This window comes from Poecilia mexicana, unplaced genomic scaffold (genome assembly GCF_051168715.1).
Source record: "Poecilia mexicana isolate PSO_F unplaced genomic scaffold, ASM5116871v1 scaffold_2, whole genome shotgun sequence".
Taxonomy (NCBI): Eukaryota; Metazoa; Chordata; class Actinopteri; order Cyprinodontiformes; family Poeciliidae; genus Poecilia; species Poecilia mexicana.
Genome location: NW_028263371.1, coordinates 12944375 through 12962955, shown reverse-complemented (window position 1 = coordinate 12962955; position 18581 = coordinate 12944375). Strand labels below are relative to the sequence as shown.

Sequence of the window (18581 nt, the reverse complement as noted above, 5' to 3'; positions counted from 1 at the left end):
ACGTTCTCTCAGGAATACACAGACAGGCTGCATTTTTAGTAATGATGGCTACGCTAACTGTGCTAACCGGTAATAAGATACGCTAACCACAGGTTAAATGACCTTCTTAGGCCCCGCCTTTTTCTAAAATGTCTTTATCTGTTTAAAAAAAAATAAAAAATTGAGGGGATGGTGGAGGTAGCCTGAAAACCTATTTATAAACCCTTTTTTACAGTGACTCATCTCCTTTACACAGATTGATGTAGCCTCTGCCTCTCTCTCATAATATAAATATTTAATCATGAGAGAAAAGCCAAGAAAAACACTCTTGAATATTCCTCTTACAGTTCTGAAAGCAAGGTTGGTATCAAAGCTTTACAAAAACGCAGATCACCACCAAACTTCAGATCTTTGCATCTGTACTCACAAACCAACATTGAAAGGAACACGACGTTTTCAAAGTGATAAAATTCAATTTGCTTTCACTCAAAAAAGGGTAAGGAAATATTATGACTCAGCCATTATATAAGCTTCCAGTCTATAGAAATCCTTAAAATATGTTTTAGGCCATGTTGCATACACTACCCTTCAGCAAACCTCAAAGCTTTGGAGCATATTGGTATAGAGTAAGAGGATATTGTACAAATACTGTTATATAGTCTATTCATATAAAATATACAAGGCAGATAGAGTACATAAGCAAGTTTTTCAGTGAAAAAAACCTTCTGACTGCCACCCAGCCAAAGTGGCGGCCATGTTGGATCTAAACAGAGAGGCTTTTAGTTAGTTTATCAGGCAGCAGGAGGTCACAGATAAGAGCATGAAGAGGCTTTTATACGAGATGTGAGCGGCTGCTGTGGAAAATCAATACATGATGAGCGCTGGGAAGAAGCAGAAAGAGAGGCTTGAAACCCATCTAGAGCTGCTGGAAACACGTGACCGATAATCCAACCCTGGGAATACGAGTGTTAGCAAGAGTCTTCAGCAGTTATGCACATCCACACGGAAAAAGAAATTACAAGATTGCTGTGTTCATAAAAAAAATGACTGTTTTGAAAGTGCCCTGAAAAGAAACACTGACTCCGCAAAAAAAAAAAAAAAAGGCTCGGTAATGTTGTTAAGTGACATTGGGAGATTTAAATAATTCCTACTAGGGATGTAATGAGATTATGTGGCATGAGAGCTTGCAATATTAAATTGCCACGATATCTCTTGTCAAAGTGAAGCATGACTCAGTTGCTGTCAACACGAGTAAGATTAAAGAAGCCCAAGATATCAAGATGAATAATTTAACCATAGCTCTATAAATCTATTGCTTCACTGTAGTGGTCAAAGAAGTCAGATTTTGAATCTGGAAATGAAATTGGCCTTCAAATTTCATGACATTTTACACATGCAACAACGTTATTGCATCTGAAATTGGGGTTGGAGGAGCCTCCGACATTGCTATTCACAATTCTGACCTTAGGGGGCGCTGTGTTTCACGTGGCCAACTTAAAATTCAGACATTCCACTCGCCCAATGTAAAAAGAAATGGACAGAGATTATTATGTTGATGTAATACAGGAAGATGTTCTTGGGTCAGCTAATACGGAGCAACAACGTTTTCCCGCTAGCATCGGAGAAGCCACCACTATTAAACAGTTTAAATTGACTCATTTTGACGACTTAGTCAAGGAAAAAACAATTATAAAGACAGAAGAGATTCAAATTACTTGCAAACACGGATCAACTAAATTTAGTATTTAGGTATGACACTAAAACAAAGGGCTTTAGACAGTTTTTTAGCAAAGTCTGGCCTTCATTCGATCACCTGTAGTCACCTCAATATCTCCAGTCTATGTTTGTTATGATTGCGAAGGAGAAATAGATTAATACTTTTAAATTAAATGTGTATTGAAGTCAGACCATTGTTACAACATCTGTGTATATTTAGTGAAAGCGAGTATTTACTAGTCCATGCATGAAAAACAAAGTATGTGGATTAGTGAAATTGGACTGGAAGATTCTACACTGATTGCACTTTAAAAACATAAAATAAGGTTGTTGATTTGTGAAACATTTATTTGTGAAAAAACAAGGTTTTTACAGTTGTGCCAGAAATATTGTAAAAACTATATCTTGTCCTCATTCTAGTAAACAAATGATTATGCTTTTGGTTAACTATTCACACACAAATGTTGACATGGCGACATTTCCGCCGCTTCTGCTAAAGTTAATAGCTTTCAGGCAGAAAACAAGAAACATTTCTGATAATGCCACCCTGTACATCCGGTTTTCTGTTGACAGTAAGCAGAAGGAAGATGACAAATGATAGTAAAAAAGAACTAAGAAATCACTTGTTTAGCAGAGTGGTACATCAAACTGAAACTTAAAGCTAAACTGATTGCTGTGTGGGGGGAAAAAAAGAGGATATTGATAAAAGTTGATTCAGAATAGCTCAAGCAGTCATTGCTGCTTCGTCCACATTTTGTGAACCCTACCTAAATTCGTCTGCGTTCGTTCTGTGGCCATCCACTCTGCCTCGACTCACAGAGACGAAGCTAATACGCTCAACAAGCCATCTGGTCACACTGTCTGCAAGCGTCCATCCCTTCACCACGTTACCATTGCAGCACACTGTATTATATAACCATCTCTACACAGCCAGCAGGCACGAAACGAAAAGGAGCGACAGGTTTATGAACCGAGAGGCATGGATTCATATTCACATGTCAGCGGGGACAAAGACCGTCTTACATCTTACATCTGAAGCGTTTAACTGAAAATCTACAAACTTTAGCATGCGAGCGTTTCTGGAAAGACAGCGCGAACTCTTCAGATTGTTAGCATTAATAAAACATACAGCATACGTGTACTTTAAGTCCCTTTCAGATTAGATGTAATGTAGTTCTCCCTTAGATAGAAGCCTGATGTAAGATTTATAACTACAACTTAAAGAGAGTACTGACTGATTATTCCTAGCAGGTCCATTCATTAGTAAAAACCAATTATATAACCCCAACAACTAGCCCTACGTTGCTCATGTTTAAGAAGTCAATTTTTCAGCAAAACATAAACTTTAGGGAGATGTTTTAAAGATTAATGAGCTAAACATTTTGATGTGCAAACCTCGTAGAAAACCAGACCGAATCAGACTGGCTTCTTTTTTGAAAAATAAAAGGGAAAAAATAGAGTTGGGTTCTGCATTTCTTTTATTTCAATTATTGATTTTAAATACAAAAAAGCAAATCCTCACAAATCAGAACATGGAACTAGAAAAGCTTTTACACTGCCACTAATAAATGCTACTTTAGGCATTACTTCAGTATTAACGCTTCATTTAACTGCTTCCTCTTAAAAACTTTCATAAATAACTAATTGGCTTGAATACACAGATAAAATAAAAGATTTTGTTTGTAATATAAATAATAGTTGTGTAACAAGAGCCGGTAATAAAAGATGTTTGTTGCGATATTAAAACTTCACAATGTTTAAGAAGTCCGTTGAGATGACTGCTCTCTCGCGAGCGCTAGCTAGTGGCAGTTAGCATGGCTTCACGGTGTTGGAACAGAAGATGGCCGAACTACTTCTAAATGACTTGTGTGGCAACATTTTGGGTTTCCAGAAGGAATTGTAAAAGTTGACAAAGTGACAAAAAAGACTCAAATAATGTGGAAGCACTACAAGATGAGGCTGAAGGAGGCAGAAATCACAACCGATAGCTGGATGTCTAGGGGTACGCTAAGCTAATCACAGCGCACGGTATCAATGGCAACTAGGAAATTAAAGATCTTGTGCTGCTGACCTTAAATGGTATGAAGAAATTTGAGAAATCAGAAAAAAGACAACCATTTGTTGAGTTTGTGGGAAAATGAATAAAAATGTAGAATAGGGGCCTTTTTGCATCTTAAGTTTGATCTTTCAAGTTTTCTTAAAAGTAACATTAAAATGTCCCATTTTGTCCTTGTGAGCTCTGTGTTCTGTCTCATCTAGTGAGTTTTAGGTATCGCTACAAAAAAGAGCGTAAGCTAAAATAACTAGCATCTAGGGCTGCACAGTATATCGCAATTTTATTGTTGTCAAAGCATCGCTGCACATAATACGCATACTGTGAAGAAATGCCTTATTAAACACTGATTGCAGTCCATTTAAATGTTTTACAAGAGTAAGAAAAAAAACAGGCAACTTTTCAATAAAAATGTGAAACAAAAGTAATAATTTTTTTTTCTAGAAACTGGATAGACTACCCCATGTCTGGTATTTATGAACCCAAACCAGGAACGAAGCAACACTTTTCAGCTGTGTTGAAAAGCTTGGTGAAAGTCGTAATCGTGACTTTCACCAATATTATTTATTATAGCATGTTGTCCTTCCTGTTGTGCACCTCCATCAGCATCACTTCAGAGTTTAAAACTACTCCCACGCTAGCAACAATTCTTCACAAAGCCGCACACATGCAGATCAAAAAGTGAGAACACTCATTAACACGTAAAAAGAAAAATTGGTCACAGAAGTTCAGTCTTTTTTTTTTAACGTTTTTCTCTTGAACTGGATCCATCCTAACCCTAATTCCCTCCTTCTGCTTACAGAAAGTGCCATCTCATTCTGAAGGATTACAGTCACCATGGTGGACTGGCTTCCATCACAGCACTCCCTCCGACTTTCACCCTCCGTCCCTTTATCCTTATCCCAGCAACACACGACCAGGGCTGAGAGGGAAGGATGCTCCGACTCTAATGACCTTCCTCTGCGCTTCTCCTCTAATTCCTCCTCAACCCACCCCTAGTTTCAATTTCATCTTCCAGCCGTTGTTTAGTTCTGACATCTGTCTACTCGTAAATGCAGTCCTCTTGGCTATGAACCACTAATGGCTGAAAGTTTTCTTTTTTTTTGTTGCTTGAAGATTTAAAAGAAAAACATTTGCTCTTTTGCTCTTCAGCAAAACTTTTGTCGGACTAATCTTCTGCAGCTGAACAAGCTAAGCCCGTGTGACGTAAAATTTGTCATCTGTCGAGATGAGGGTCTCAGCAGATTCTTGAGATGATGTTGGCGGAACAACAAAGTCGATGTTTAGGATCGGCCGTCACACACGCAACAGCAGTTCAGGAGGAATGGGACGTTTTTACAGCAAACCGTTGTGAGGAGTTTCCTGGAAGGTTGGTTTAGTTTAAAAGGTAATTTCACCAAATACTAGATAGGCAGATGTGGGTAAACTTCTGACTCTAAAGACTGTTTCAAAGAATAAAACAATTGTTGTGATATTAAACAAATTAGGCCTGTTGTAATAAATCAATTAAAACAAGATCAATAATTTCCATTTGTGTGATTTATACTTTTTCTCTTTTCTCTCTCTTTATACCAAAAAGAAAAGTCTTCAGTCTGGTGCTTTGCTCTCAACAAGCCCCTGTTTCCAGAGGATAACTTTATTTACAGAGATTTCATAATTCAATATATTTGTCGTTTTGTTTATTTATTCTGAATATTTAAAAAGTCTTCCAGTTAAAGTTTTATTGATCTTTGAGAATGTGTTCTTCCATTATTATGCCATTACCATTATATTACTTGAAAATGGTCTCAAAACAACAATATTGTCATTTATCGCAATAACTTCTGGGACAATATGTTACCATGTCAGGCCTAAAGCAAATGGAAATAATTTTGATAATCCTGAAATGGAAAAATGTGATTTCCTGTCAGACAATGAGAGGAATAAAAGTACATTTTTGCAATACAGTGAATGTAAATATTTGGTTTCATCTGTATTTTCTTCCATTCATGAAGCTTGTTATATTTTGAAACAATTTTTGATATGAATCTTATTTATCTCCTTATATGGGGTTTTGTACATGAACTATTACAAACTGCAGTAATTGTGACATAACGTAGTTTTTCATTTCTGTAAATTCTGTCTCCATGTAGATAAGCTAACAGCTACGTGTGGCTAAACTGAGATTTTATAAAGCAACAGCTCAAACGCTTCATCTTTTATTATCCTAATAAGCAGTTTGACACTTCAAACAATGTGTACAACAATTACACATTGTTGTAATATGTGTAAAATCTTCAGCAATAACTTCCATATTAGCATTAAATTATATTTATTTGATAATGATGTCAATTATGACTTGAGTTAATAAGCAAGTTGCACAGCAATTCTTCTCAATTTTCAACAGATATCTCCTCTTTTTGACCGTTTATAACTGACCATAAACGCCTCCTGCATCTTATGAATCAAATAAAAAAATTTAAATAATGTGCTTAGAAAAGAACAAAAAAAAACAGCTTCCATGAAATACCATCTGTGAAGAAAACAAGAGAAAAAAATTGCAGAAGTCTTCCAGCTGATGTGCAAATACTTCCAGAGAGCAGCAGCAGCAGTCCATGCAGTGAGCATTATAGAACGTGACCCAGATAATGTCAGAGGCTCGCTCTTATTTTTAGATGAACTATAGCCAGCAGGCAGAATTGGTCATTCCAAATAAACTCATTAACAACAGTACAAAGATTTACCTTGTTAGAAAAAGAAAGAAAATCATGCAGTAGATCGCACTAAAATAAAAAAAATTGTCAATTTTAACAAAAGACAAGCGAGAGTCCAACTTTACACCAAATTCTGAATCAGCTCATAAACAACCTTCCAGTCACAAATCAATGCAGAGTTGACTTCCTGTAGCCGCTATCAGCTGCAGAGCTTCCTCTTCCTCCGTTTGGAAAGGTCACGGTAATAACTCCATGTCGGACCGTAAAGAAAAGTTTGGAGTGGTGACGCCGCTCACTTTACTGCTGCTGCTGTCACGGTCGGCCGTGGCCGTGCTTCACTTCCTGCGCCGCAAAAGGTCACGACAGGCAAGGCTAACATTCCAGTTTGAATAGCCGGAAGGCCGGTGAGCCAGCTTTGCATGAGTCCATTCCTCCTGACAAGTTTGTAGTTCCTCCGCGTTACGGAGCCGCGGCCACACTATTAATAGCCTCCGACTTAAAACTCAGAGAAAGAAAACGTGTTTCCGATAAGATTTCTCTTTTGTGCAACTAATTGACAACTGTGTAATTTTTTTTTTTTTTGCAAATTTACTTGATTAAATATTTTTTTTTAAAACTGACACAGCTGTAACAAGGTCAAACTGCTTCTATAGACAATGTTTCAGCTACTGTTACAAAAAAAAACAAACATTCTGAATACTTTGAACAAATGTTTACCAGAGATTAGTAGCAGGATATTTTAATCCATAATGAAAGATTTTTGCTGCTGAGGGAATTCCCAGTGATATTGTCTAATCTCTTCGAGTTTTGGCTAAGAATATCAAGCCATCCGATAAAAACCTAGATTTCAACTTTTACAGTCAAATTAAATATGAAGAACAATTTACAGCTGTCAGTTCTGTCTGGATACTTTCACTAAAAAAAAAACAAAAAAAAACAGCAAAACCATCTTCCGCTATCTTTTGAGGAGCTGGAAACTGGAGCAAACACGCCTTTGTTTTGACCTGCCTCCGTTTATTTCTGCCTAAGCCGTGGCTCAGCGTCCTGCCTACGACAGGTCCAGAACTCAGCTGTGAGACCGCTTTCCAAGACCCCATTTCCTGCTTACATTTCCCCGGTTCTCATGGACCTTCACCATCTTCCACTTAAAATCCAGACTCAGAGCTGTTTAACTGAACTAGGTGTAAGGGTTTGTTTCTCTCTTTTTATATCTATGTTGGTATATTTTATGTGATGTTCTTATTATCGCTGTATTTTGTCTTGGTTTTATTGCGGATTTTATGAAAACCATTCATTACAAAAGCAGGCATAATATAGATTAAAAAAAGAAGCATTAGCTGCCTGAGCAGATAGCCCAGCTAGCTGGCCATGCTGAAACTGGGTTCCTATACCTGTTTCCAAATGAAAAGCGGAAAATTTAAAATCTTTCACAAAAACCACCTAAAATCTTTGTGAATTTATGTTTATTCTATTTAATGACGGCATATTAAGGATATTGTAGTGAGAAAAAAGGAGTAAATTCCAGCCAAAAAAACTCATAAATCAAGAAAATGATCCCAGAAATGTTCCAGAAAAAAAACAGAAAAGTTCTGAGCTGCAAAAGTCAAAAACTTGCATAAAAAAACTCAGAAATTTAGCAATTAATAGCAGAAACTTTATTTAAAAAACAAAACAAAAAAAAACATGGAAATTAAAACAAAAAAATCCTAAATTAATCTTAAAAAACATGTTCACTTTTTGGAAATGTCCAAGTTTTTTCTAGAAAAATTCTGAGATTAATCTCAAAATTTAAGTTTTTTTCCCTCAATTCGTTTTGACTCATCCACGTTTTTATCTCAAAATTTCTATTTTTTGGCTAAAATCTACTCCTCCCTTTTCCTTCTATCCACAATCTCCCTGATACTTTCAAGAAAATGTGCTAACACAATATTTGAACATAAAGAGCTACAGCTACACACTGTATTCATTGCAACGACTGCTGCTTTAGATTCTGCATTTCAAGTGCCCCACATTCCCCCTCTGCATGCAGAAAGCCTTTTCAATCAGCTGGATGGATTTACCCTGATGTCAACACTTAGAATAGATTTTAGTGACCGATGTGCTTAAGCTGACGGCGACGGATGGGAGGATTGCGATAAAAGAGCAGAAAGAAAACCATGAGAAAATTGTGCTCAATGCAAATGTAAAAAATATTTCATGTTCAGTTAACATTACTATAAATTCAAGAGTTACCTTCTCAGTTTTCAACAAAGATAACGGCCTACGCTTATTGACCTTATGGGGCTTTTCTTCCTCACTCTGTTTTAAATGAAAGGAAATAATTACTATTTAGTGGCTTTGCTAGTTTTGTAGCCATGGCGACAGATGTAATCAACATTTATCTAGCTGGCCTATCTTAGATAAAGACAGGATAATAATACTTAAGATTACATTTATTTCTCTTTTTAAATACTGGAAATAACAGGCCTAATCTAGGGAGAATCCTATATGATTCATGAAGGTGGCATAAATCTGGCAACATATCGAGTGAAAGCATTTAACACATTAAAAATACAGAACAACTAAACTGCGTGTGTGGCTCTAAATGGAGTCCCTGGAGGCTAAAAACACCAAACCTCCGAGGATGAACACTCAGACCCATGATGTCTGTGTGCAGGATCTCCTGCGCATTAACGGGGCTCTGCTTGGCTGACGACCGGCTGGGGGAAAGCCACACCCAGACTCACTTCATCAGCGACGCGGAGAGCAAAAACAAGCATCTTTCCTGTGCGAAGGTCAGATAAAGAGGTGCAGAGGAAGTGAAACCGACTCGAGAGACCGCGCGTCATCTGTACCAAAACCGTAAATAAAATTCATACCTCCCTCTTCCAGTTGCCCCAATTGCTTTGTCATACCTAGTTTGACTCGTTTTGACGTCCTCAGCTTTAGTTGTAGCCTATGCGTGAATCGTTACATTAATGAGGCAACCGTTTCCTGTCTGCAGCTGTTGAAGAAAATCCTCCTGCCACCCACTCCATTCAACACAAATACGAACCTCAGAGCGCACGCTGGGGGCAATTACTGATGTTCAGCGCACATGGACCTTTCACCTACGATGCATAACGTCTGACAACGGAGTTTCCCTGATGTGGTGAAGCGCACCACATCAGGGGACGCTTGAGTTATGAATAACATAGTAGTACAGACTGCTTCATTGCAAATTACAGCCCTAATGTGGACAGTTTGTCCTAGTAATGACTAAAGTTAAAGAGTTTTATTGTACATTTCTGCAGATGAAATTTATTACGACGGACTTGTTCACGTGGCGGTTTTTAAATCATAACATCTGATGGACAAGCATCATCTTTTTTTTTTTTTAAAGATTGCCTTTAACATATTAGACATAAAATGGGATCTCGATATTTATCCATCAGGCTTTCAGCAGACAAACTGAGAAAGAATTGAATTTAAAGATTTTTTATTTTTGCACTTTTACCACCTGTATAACTCCTAATGAGTTACGCTGTTTATTTCATCTCTAAATTGCCTTTACTGTCAAATTTAAGTGTTTTAAAAAAAACAAAATGAAGCTCAGCAACTACACGACTGCACATAATATTACTGAACATAATCACTTGTATTAAGTGTTAATGTAACTACAGGGGGAAATAAGCTGTTTTTTAGTCTGTTGCTGCAGTAATGCCCATGTTTTCCTTATTATCTATTTATAAATAGGGTTATGATCCTTCCAGTCTACATCTACAAACCATTTCCATGTACTCTGACAAACATGTAAAGTGTATGTTTGAATAAAACCAAGCAAATGGAGAGGGAAAACTGACAAAAAGACTTCAAAATTGTTACTTTGTGCCTTTCGTGATGTCATCAGAGGTATGGGCGCTTTTGTAGATTTTGTATTGATTAAATAATAATCTACAGCTAAATCAGAAAAGGAATTGAAAATCTGACGACGAAATATCATTCTGTAGGTGATTAAATATATTGCAAGTGAGTTTGATCGATTTTACCAAAATGTCTGGCAAGTAGCTTTAATATAAGCAAACTATATAGTCCAGAAAGCTTACAACAGACTCTGTTTGTATATTTGTCTATGTTCATTAGTTCAAATGAAAACTTTGGGAGTTTTGTTGGACAAACTGATGGAGTGGATCTGTAACAACACCGAAACGTCTGAACATTCCCATCATCTTAACTCTGTTTTGTTTTTTTAAATCCCAAATCTCAGCTGGACTTCTCGAGGTTCTCACAAACGGAGCAGTTATTTATGCCACTACATGGCAGGGGCGACAGGAACAGGGCTGTGGTTTTCTAATCTAACCATCGCACCAAAGCCACCAGCTTCTCCTCGCTGCACTGATGACTTCCTCCGTTTCACTGCTTCCCCCACAGACATCCACACGCTCGCTGCATCAAGCGCCGGTCCTCTGGCCCACTTTTCATGGGGGAAGAAAAACAAAATAGTTGGAATCCGTTCGCGCTTCCTCGACCTTCCGTGAACTTAAAGGAAATATGTCCCCGCGAGCTTGAAGCGATTAGAGGAGAGGCGAAGTCGGGGTGGTGGGGGGGAAGAGGCAGAGTAAGTCTTTAATTCAGCCGGTTCTAAACGGGTTAAACCATTGCCTCAGAAAGGGGGATTTCCAGACTCACCAGCTGAGTGTGGTCTTACCCCCAGAGGCTTTTTAAAATCCAGTTTCTCTCTTTTTGGAGATTTAATTTTCCATTACTTCAAAACAAAAACATGAAATATCTAACTTCCTTACTTGCTTGTAATGCCATTTGAATCATCTGTTCTTGTTGGATTCCTGTTCTGTAACGGTAAAGTTCTCTACACTGTAGACAAACTCAGCACATTGTGCACACATTTACACTCAGTGCTTGTTTTTCTAAACACATTTCCCATCATACCTTCAGCATGTGTTTGTGGTGAGTGGGAGGATTTTACGGACAGACTGGAAGGAAGTATTTGCAAGAGATTCTCAGGTGGATTTAGATCTGGACTTTGACTAGGCCAGTCTAAACATATGAATATGCTTTTGTATGTTGTTTTTTGTCTTGCAGCAGATTCTCCTGAATTAAGCTCCATCTATCCTCCAATGAACTCTGCTGACCTGCTGGAGAACAGCTTCCCCACACCATGATGCTGCCACCATGCTGAGTTCAGAGGGACTCATTTGTTGCTTTTCCCCTGCAGCTATTGTTTGCAAATCAGAACAAAAAAACTTAACTTTTCACCAGGGCACCTTTTACAACATGTTTGCTGTGTCCAGTGCATTGCTTATAGTGATGTGCAAGCAGGATTTTTATTTTATTTTGTGTGTGTGTGTGGTTTTTAGTTCCTTTGTATTTATTGTTTTTAATTGTTGTGTTTTATTTTGGATATTTAATGTCTCCCAGTGTGGAGTTTTCAATTCAAGTTTACTAGTCTTGGAGAGGATTAACTTGCATCATTATAGTATTATCAGTTGAATAATGTCTAAAAACCACAATCTTATCGTTCATCGCAATAATTTCTGGGGCGATTTATCGTCCAGCACAATTTTGTTATTGTGACAGGGCTGAGTGTGAATATGTCTGCAAGGCACTGTATTTAATAACCAAATACCTCTTTGCAAGAGACCAATAAAAACAGTGCAATAACAAACTCATCAATGCTTTTTCCAGTCTTTATATTTTTTTCCACACAGCTAACTTGAGAGCTCCTTTTTCTGGTGTGCTGCTTCCTCCTCCCCTAACGTCACGTTCTGTGTTATTTTTCTATCCCAACAGCTGCTGCTGGCGCACACAGCTGCAACACCTCCGTCGGTCACCCTCCTTAGCCATTCGCTGGTCAAGAAGGCGCAGCAAATTGCCAAGTGTTGGGGATCAAGCTCACTTATGCGAACCAAAACACATAAAGACACGCACTCGCATGCAAGCTACTGGGTCAGATTCAGTCAGGACCCACGTGGCAGACGTGGGTATGATTCACTAAATCCTGGGGAACTAAACCCAAAATGTCACGTTTGGTTTGTGTTCCAGTGCGTCTGAGCATTTCCACAAACACTCGGTTTTAATGAAACGTTTACTGCCGCTGCCGGGCCCCCGCCCCCAGTCACAAGAAGAGGAAAACAACTCCATGGAGCAGGTCAACGTCTCGGGGAGGGCAAGAGAGAGGGGAGGGGGATGTTGGCTCTCAAAGCAGCAAAAAATTATAACCCAATGAATCCACAGTGCCTAATTAGGAAGAGGGCTTCATTGTTCAAATTATGGTGCAACAGCAGAGCGGGCAACCACAAGAACTCCCCTCTGGGGCCGGCTTCACCTTCCATAAAAGCACCAAATTGAAGTCGGACTCAAAGCGATTTCACTTACTGCTCGTGCTGTGTACCCCCTCAGAAGCGGAGACCCGATGGATCTCGGGATCCTTTCACGGCTCCCGACGCCATACGGTACGGGTGCTGGACCCGACGTGCGCGAGAGAGAGCTGCCCCACAGGCAGCAGTTTCAGAAAGGGTCCTGCATATTTATTCCGCTGAGTAACAGAAACAATTTTAATTGGGTTGGAAGATCCCACATTTTCCAACCCAGTTCTGCTGCAGCAGCTCCAGTTTTTCCACCAACAGACTGTGCTGTTTTGTAGAGTCAGGCAAGAGACACAGAGAGGTCCCCATGGCTGGGCAATGCAGACTTGAAGTTTTATCGCAATATTTATCACGATATTTTGTGGCAGTGTTGTGATAACGATAAAACCGTCTATAAGACGATTACTTAGTTTTTTTGTAACTGTATGGCTGTGACCACTTATATACGTATCTCCATACAAAATATTGCTCTTGAAAAACATTCCCATTAGTAAAACACTTCTTTAGGACACTAGTCACATAAAGATGCGTGATTTATATCAGTAAACTGCACAGAGCAACTGCATTCAATCATATTTTCAAATTCATAGCCATTTATTGAAGAAATAGTGAATCCAACAATCCCAACAATGCAGACAGTTTTAAGGGGGTTTAAACATTAATTGGAATTGATCATGATGGTGATGATAAATCGAAATTCTTATTATGATAAGACATTTATTACGATAAATGATAAACAAGACCGCAGCGTAAACAGAATCACACCCTAACCACACCCTAACCTATCCTATTCACTACTGATGCCAAAAATAGAGAAGAAAAAGTCAACATTGTCAAAATGTTACCATTATCTTATTTTCTTCTCCTTTTCTGGGACACGTCATTGACAGAGCCATTTCTGCCACTATCTTTTTGAACTCTGCCTGTTTTTCTTCCCAATAGGAAGTACCTTCATTGTTTTAATGTATCATTCCTGTTCCTTTCATCTCACAGACTGACTTCTCCCAGTTAAAGGGGAGCTTTTTCTGTCTGCTGTCACCACATGCTTGCTCAGGATGGGGAATTGCTGCAAAGTAAACAACTCACTGTAATCAAATGGGCTCTTTCTTTTGAACGTCACGTGATCAACTGGATGTTATAATTGAGTTGGACTGAACTTTATGGCACTGAATTGACATTTTATGATTGACTGATTGATTGATTTCAGTCGAGTTTGAACTGAAGTCTAAAATGTTGTACCTCATATAGACCAATCTCCTGTTGTTCTGAACTGGATTCATACAAATTAGGGATGTAACCATCTGGAAATTTGGACAGATTTCAATACGCAGTATTAATCTTGCTATACCAATAATCAATACTATACATATTTCACTACCACTACCACTGTCACACGTTCCAAGAAAACTACATGCCACTCCTCCTACCAAACACAAATGTCAACAAGATCAAAATAAATATCAGTTCATGATATTGGTCCAGTTATACGAATCGGACCGATACGGACAGGTTAAAAAAGAATTACTCACATCCTCTGATACCAATGTTAATGCACTGTCTGTTCATAATATAAATAAATACATTTTGTAACAATTTACTGAAAATTCCTTGCTGTTCATTCTGAATCATATGTCATTTTTTTACAAGACAATTACCATGTAGCTTGTACCACACCAAATATCGTGTGCTTTACAACATAATCAACCGAGTGATACATGAAGGCTGCAACATCGCTATCAAAAAGAACCATCTGGAGTGCAATATTTGTTGAATAAAGCATGCCAAATGTCATAGCTGACATTTACGCAGCAAACAAATATCCAACTTTTTCATGGCGGTCTGAAAGGACTCCAATCTTTTCACCCAAAAAAACATCAGCGTGTCCAATACTTTTCAAAGCATCTGCAGTCAGAACGGTCAGGTCGCATTTTATCCAACTTTTTCGTCTTTGACATGAGACATGCGCTAATGTGATGAATCCAAACAAAAAGTGGCTGAAGCAGGCGGTTCGACAGCTTTAAAAATCGATCTGTAGACGGCGGTATCCATTATTACTTCTGTAAACGGAGCGCTGTTGTGTGACGCCTATGTTTTTCTTTTGCGCATGCATGTCGTGGATGTTTGAACAGAACTATTATTTAAAAGTATTATAAACAACCACACAAAGCATAAAAATAAAAAAATCGGATTTCAAGAAAAAAAAAAGGGAACTGAACATCAAAACCTGCTGTGAGACCACAAAGTTCCACATTTTGCAAGCCTTGTGATCAAAGAAAAAGTGTTTATGCCAGCTGACCAGTTCCCCACAGAAACACCAGACACATACATATATAGTGACATAACTGGAAGCTGCTTAGATGATGACATCAGATGTGATAAATCCACAATTCTCCGACTTATTTGCCTTCTTTAATTCACAGAGCTCCGATGTACAGCCTATCAAATAAATCACAGGCTTGTTTTTCGTGAATGCTGTAGATATAATCTCCTGACATCTTTCCAGATGTTACAAAAAGCTAAACGATCCCTCCGTAGCTGTTATTGTTAAATAAAATACAGAAATCACTCAATCGCATTCAGAAGTGTAAAGCAGATTTCTTTAAGCACCCAGCTGTCCAACAGAAACTCAGTCAGATCTGACTTCCTTCCCCTCATTTCTATCAGCCAACATCAGAATCCAGAAGCTGCTCCTCCCTGATGGGAACCTGGGTTGCAGGAGAACCAGGTTCCCTCCATCGGATGCCTCCTCTGCTACATGGATGTGAGTGGATGGGTAGGCCTACATCCCCATTAATGCAGCACTGAGCCACTCCGGCGAATGGCCTGCTGGGCAATGGTGTGCACAAATGCGCAATGAAACACCGCCCACCCAATGGCGAACAAGTCGGTCAGCGTGGTAAAGGCCTGTCATGCACGGATGGGGTTGGCCCGATCAGCCCAACGCCAAGCATGGTCTGTGAAGGGGATATTTAACTGGGGCGTGGATGAGAGGAGCAGCGAGAGGGGTCGGGGGCGTCGGGAATGAGGAACTCCTAATGGAATAAAAATAAACTGTTTGCATCGCTGAATGCATAAAATAATACGGGATGGAAGAGAAGCAGCTGAGAGGCCAAAACGCTATCAGAGAGATAATCCAGGCCAGACCGCTCCGGTCCCAGAGGAAGGAGCGGGCGGGCGGGGGTGAAGGTGGGGGGCATGGTCGGCTATAATAAACGTTTTCCTGAGACTGAGAGAGGAAAAAATACATAGCTGCATGTTTGTGCTTCAGTTTCCGCCGGTTTGTTCTCAGCTGAGACACTGTGACACACATACACACACACACACACACACACACACACACTGATGGAGGCTTTCACCAACCTTATACACTTGTCCATAGGTGCCATTTCCCACTACTTCCACCAACTCGAAAATCCCAGCTGGATCCTGGACATTAAAACACACAAAAAGAGGGGGGCGTTTAATTGATCTCGTGCTCGTAATTGCATTCAGGTTCGTTTGGTGTATAAAGCCGGCAGCGCCCGGCTCGCCTCTCCTGCCAGCGGATATTAGACAAAGAAAAGCCACCGTGGGGCTGTGTCACTACGGTGCAGCACATTTATTTTCTTTATTTAAAAACACAACGACTGCGAAGAAAGATGCGAGCGCGAGGCAAACTCACCCTCAATGATGCCAGGTCTATATCCACCAGGCTCTTAGCCGGAGAGTCGTTCGCCATTTTCGCAAAAAGAAGAAAAGAAACGGTGATAAATCAGAGGAATAACGGCGTGTTTTGGTTTCCTTCAAGTGGACGAATTGTGTCTCATCCTCGTCACGTTTCGTATTAAATGCCACGGCAGTTTTAGTCTACTCAAAGCGTTTTCCTCTGCTTCTGTAGTCCCAGACAGCTCCCTCCGCTGCTACATACCGACCGTAGAGCCTGCGCTGCTGACGGCCTGCCGGACTCGGAGTCCTGCCTGTCCTGCCCTCCCTCTCTCTGTTTGTGTGCAGGTCTCTCTACCGGGATTCTCCGCCCTCTCTCCCTCCCATTCGGTCCATAAGTCTCTCTGTCCCTCTGTCTGCCATCGCCGCCCCAAACAGGGACAGTCCAAGATTTGTGGAAGCCCAGAGAGAGAGAGAGAGAGAAAATGATCTCTCTGCCAGAGCCGACCCAAAATTGTGTGGGAGCCGGAGCAAAATTTGATTTGGGGGCTCTGCAGCTACTGTAGATTAATTCATATCACCTTTAAATGAGCTATATCTAAACTACTATTATTATTATATTATTGTTAAATCTTTTCATTTTATATTAAATAATAATAATAATAATAATGATCATATTAATATTGATAACAATAATGGCTTTCTATTACTCTGCACTTCCTATTAATTATTATTTTCCATGTCGAACTTTAATTTATACCGAAAACTTTTATTGGTGATGTTGACCTACTATTATTTTAAACACAACTGTACATAGAGACAGTTTCACACATTTTCTTTTTATACCTGACAAGAAGTGCTTTAAATAGGCCTATCTCATGTTGAGAAGCAAGATAAATAAAGCTGCACTGCTGCCTGTCTTGCATCCCAGGTACACAAAGCGTCATTAAGGCAGATCCTTTCTCTCCCACCAGCTGTTACACTTTACAACCATCACTGCTCCTAAAAAACAAGTTATTTGTTACAGAACAATATTCACTTGTTAGTTTTATGGACAGGCTGCTAGATGTGTTGTGTTCTGTGCAGTGACTAACTGTCCTACTTTCCCACACCCACATCGCTAAAAGAAGAAGAAGGGGGCGGGGGGGAGACAGACAAACCTTTTTCCTGGCAGGATAAAAAGTTATTTCAGTCAAATTGCAGAAGAAGTAGTGCTGGTTAAAACAACAGAACTAAATGTGGACTCGTCTCACCAAAACAGATGTTTCAGCTGCCACAGTGATGCTATTGACATTACAGCACCTACATTTATGTACATATATAAAGCATTTGTATTCATCCCTTTTCACTTTGATAAATCTGTACTGGAGTGAAAATATGTTTTCCTTTCTTTTTTTGCATGTTTTTCACACGTTTTACAGAACATCAAACCATTTTGAATATTAGTCACATACAACACACAAAAAGCAGGTTTTAAATGACGATGTTTATCTTTATCGGAGAAAAAATCAACTACAACAATCAAACATCTGTGATAACTTCCGTTTTTTTTTTTTACAGCTCTGTGGAGGAATTTTGACCAGTTTTGTTGTCAAAATGAAGTATCTTGCCCGACAAAAGTTAATGGATTGTGTATGAAGACAAAAATTATTTTGCTACTTGTTTGGGTGAGGTCCTTGAAATGGTTGTAGCATAAAGACACCGTGTGCAGCTTGCTGCTTTTATGTGCTATCATTAGTTGGAATATGTTTAGGATTTCAGGCTGGACAGACGTCTTAATTACAGTGTGCTCCAAACCTATAAACTCACACACAGCTAATGTTAGCTGGCTCAGGCAGGAACAACATGTTGTAATGTTAGCATTTGAAAGTTAGCTTCAATGCTTTTTAACTTTTTCTAAATTTAGAACATTTCATTTCTTTTTGAATATAATAAGTGTTTTTTTCTAATAACAGCATGGCTCAGGCTCTAAAGTACTCACCGTCCACTCAAGTCGTGCCACCAGTTAGCAAACACTGCCCTCTTGCGTGGAAGACCGGAACAAGAGTAGCGGAAGTAAAGTCTAAAGGTTACCTAGCAACAGAGTCGCGGTACGGATTAGGTCAGCACTCATTTACCAGATAATCTCAGGAGAATTTGATTCAGAAATAATATTCC

At 39.2% G+C, this 18581-nt stretch overlaps 1 protein-coding gene across 6 annotated transcripts in view; it reads right to left on the bottom strand.

The window, feature by feature from the left end:
• Positions 1-17114, bottom strand: part of LOC106926661 (mitogen-activated protein kinase kinase kinase kinase 4-like) — a 92743-nt gene extending 75629 nt beyond the window's left edge. For 3 of the 6 annotated variants that reach the window (XM_015001718.2, XM_015001721.2, XM_088010973.1), the window contains exons 1-2: positions 16444-17114; positions 16143-16208 (exon numbers count right to left, since the gene is read on the bottom strand). In XM_015001718.2, the coding sequence (XP_014857204.2) occupies positions 16143-16208; positions 16444-16500 (123 nt within the window). In that variant the 5' untranslated portion in view covers positions 16501-17114. The remainder of the gene's footprint in view (positions 1-16142; positions 16209-16443) is intronic. The other 3 variants (XM_015001722.2, XM_015001719.2, XM_015001720.2) reach the window with 3 other exon arrangements.
• Between the last annotated feature and the right edge of the window lie 1467 nt (positions 17115-18581).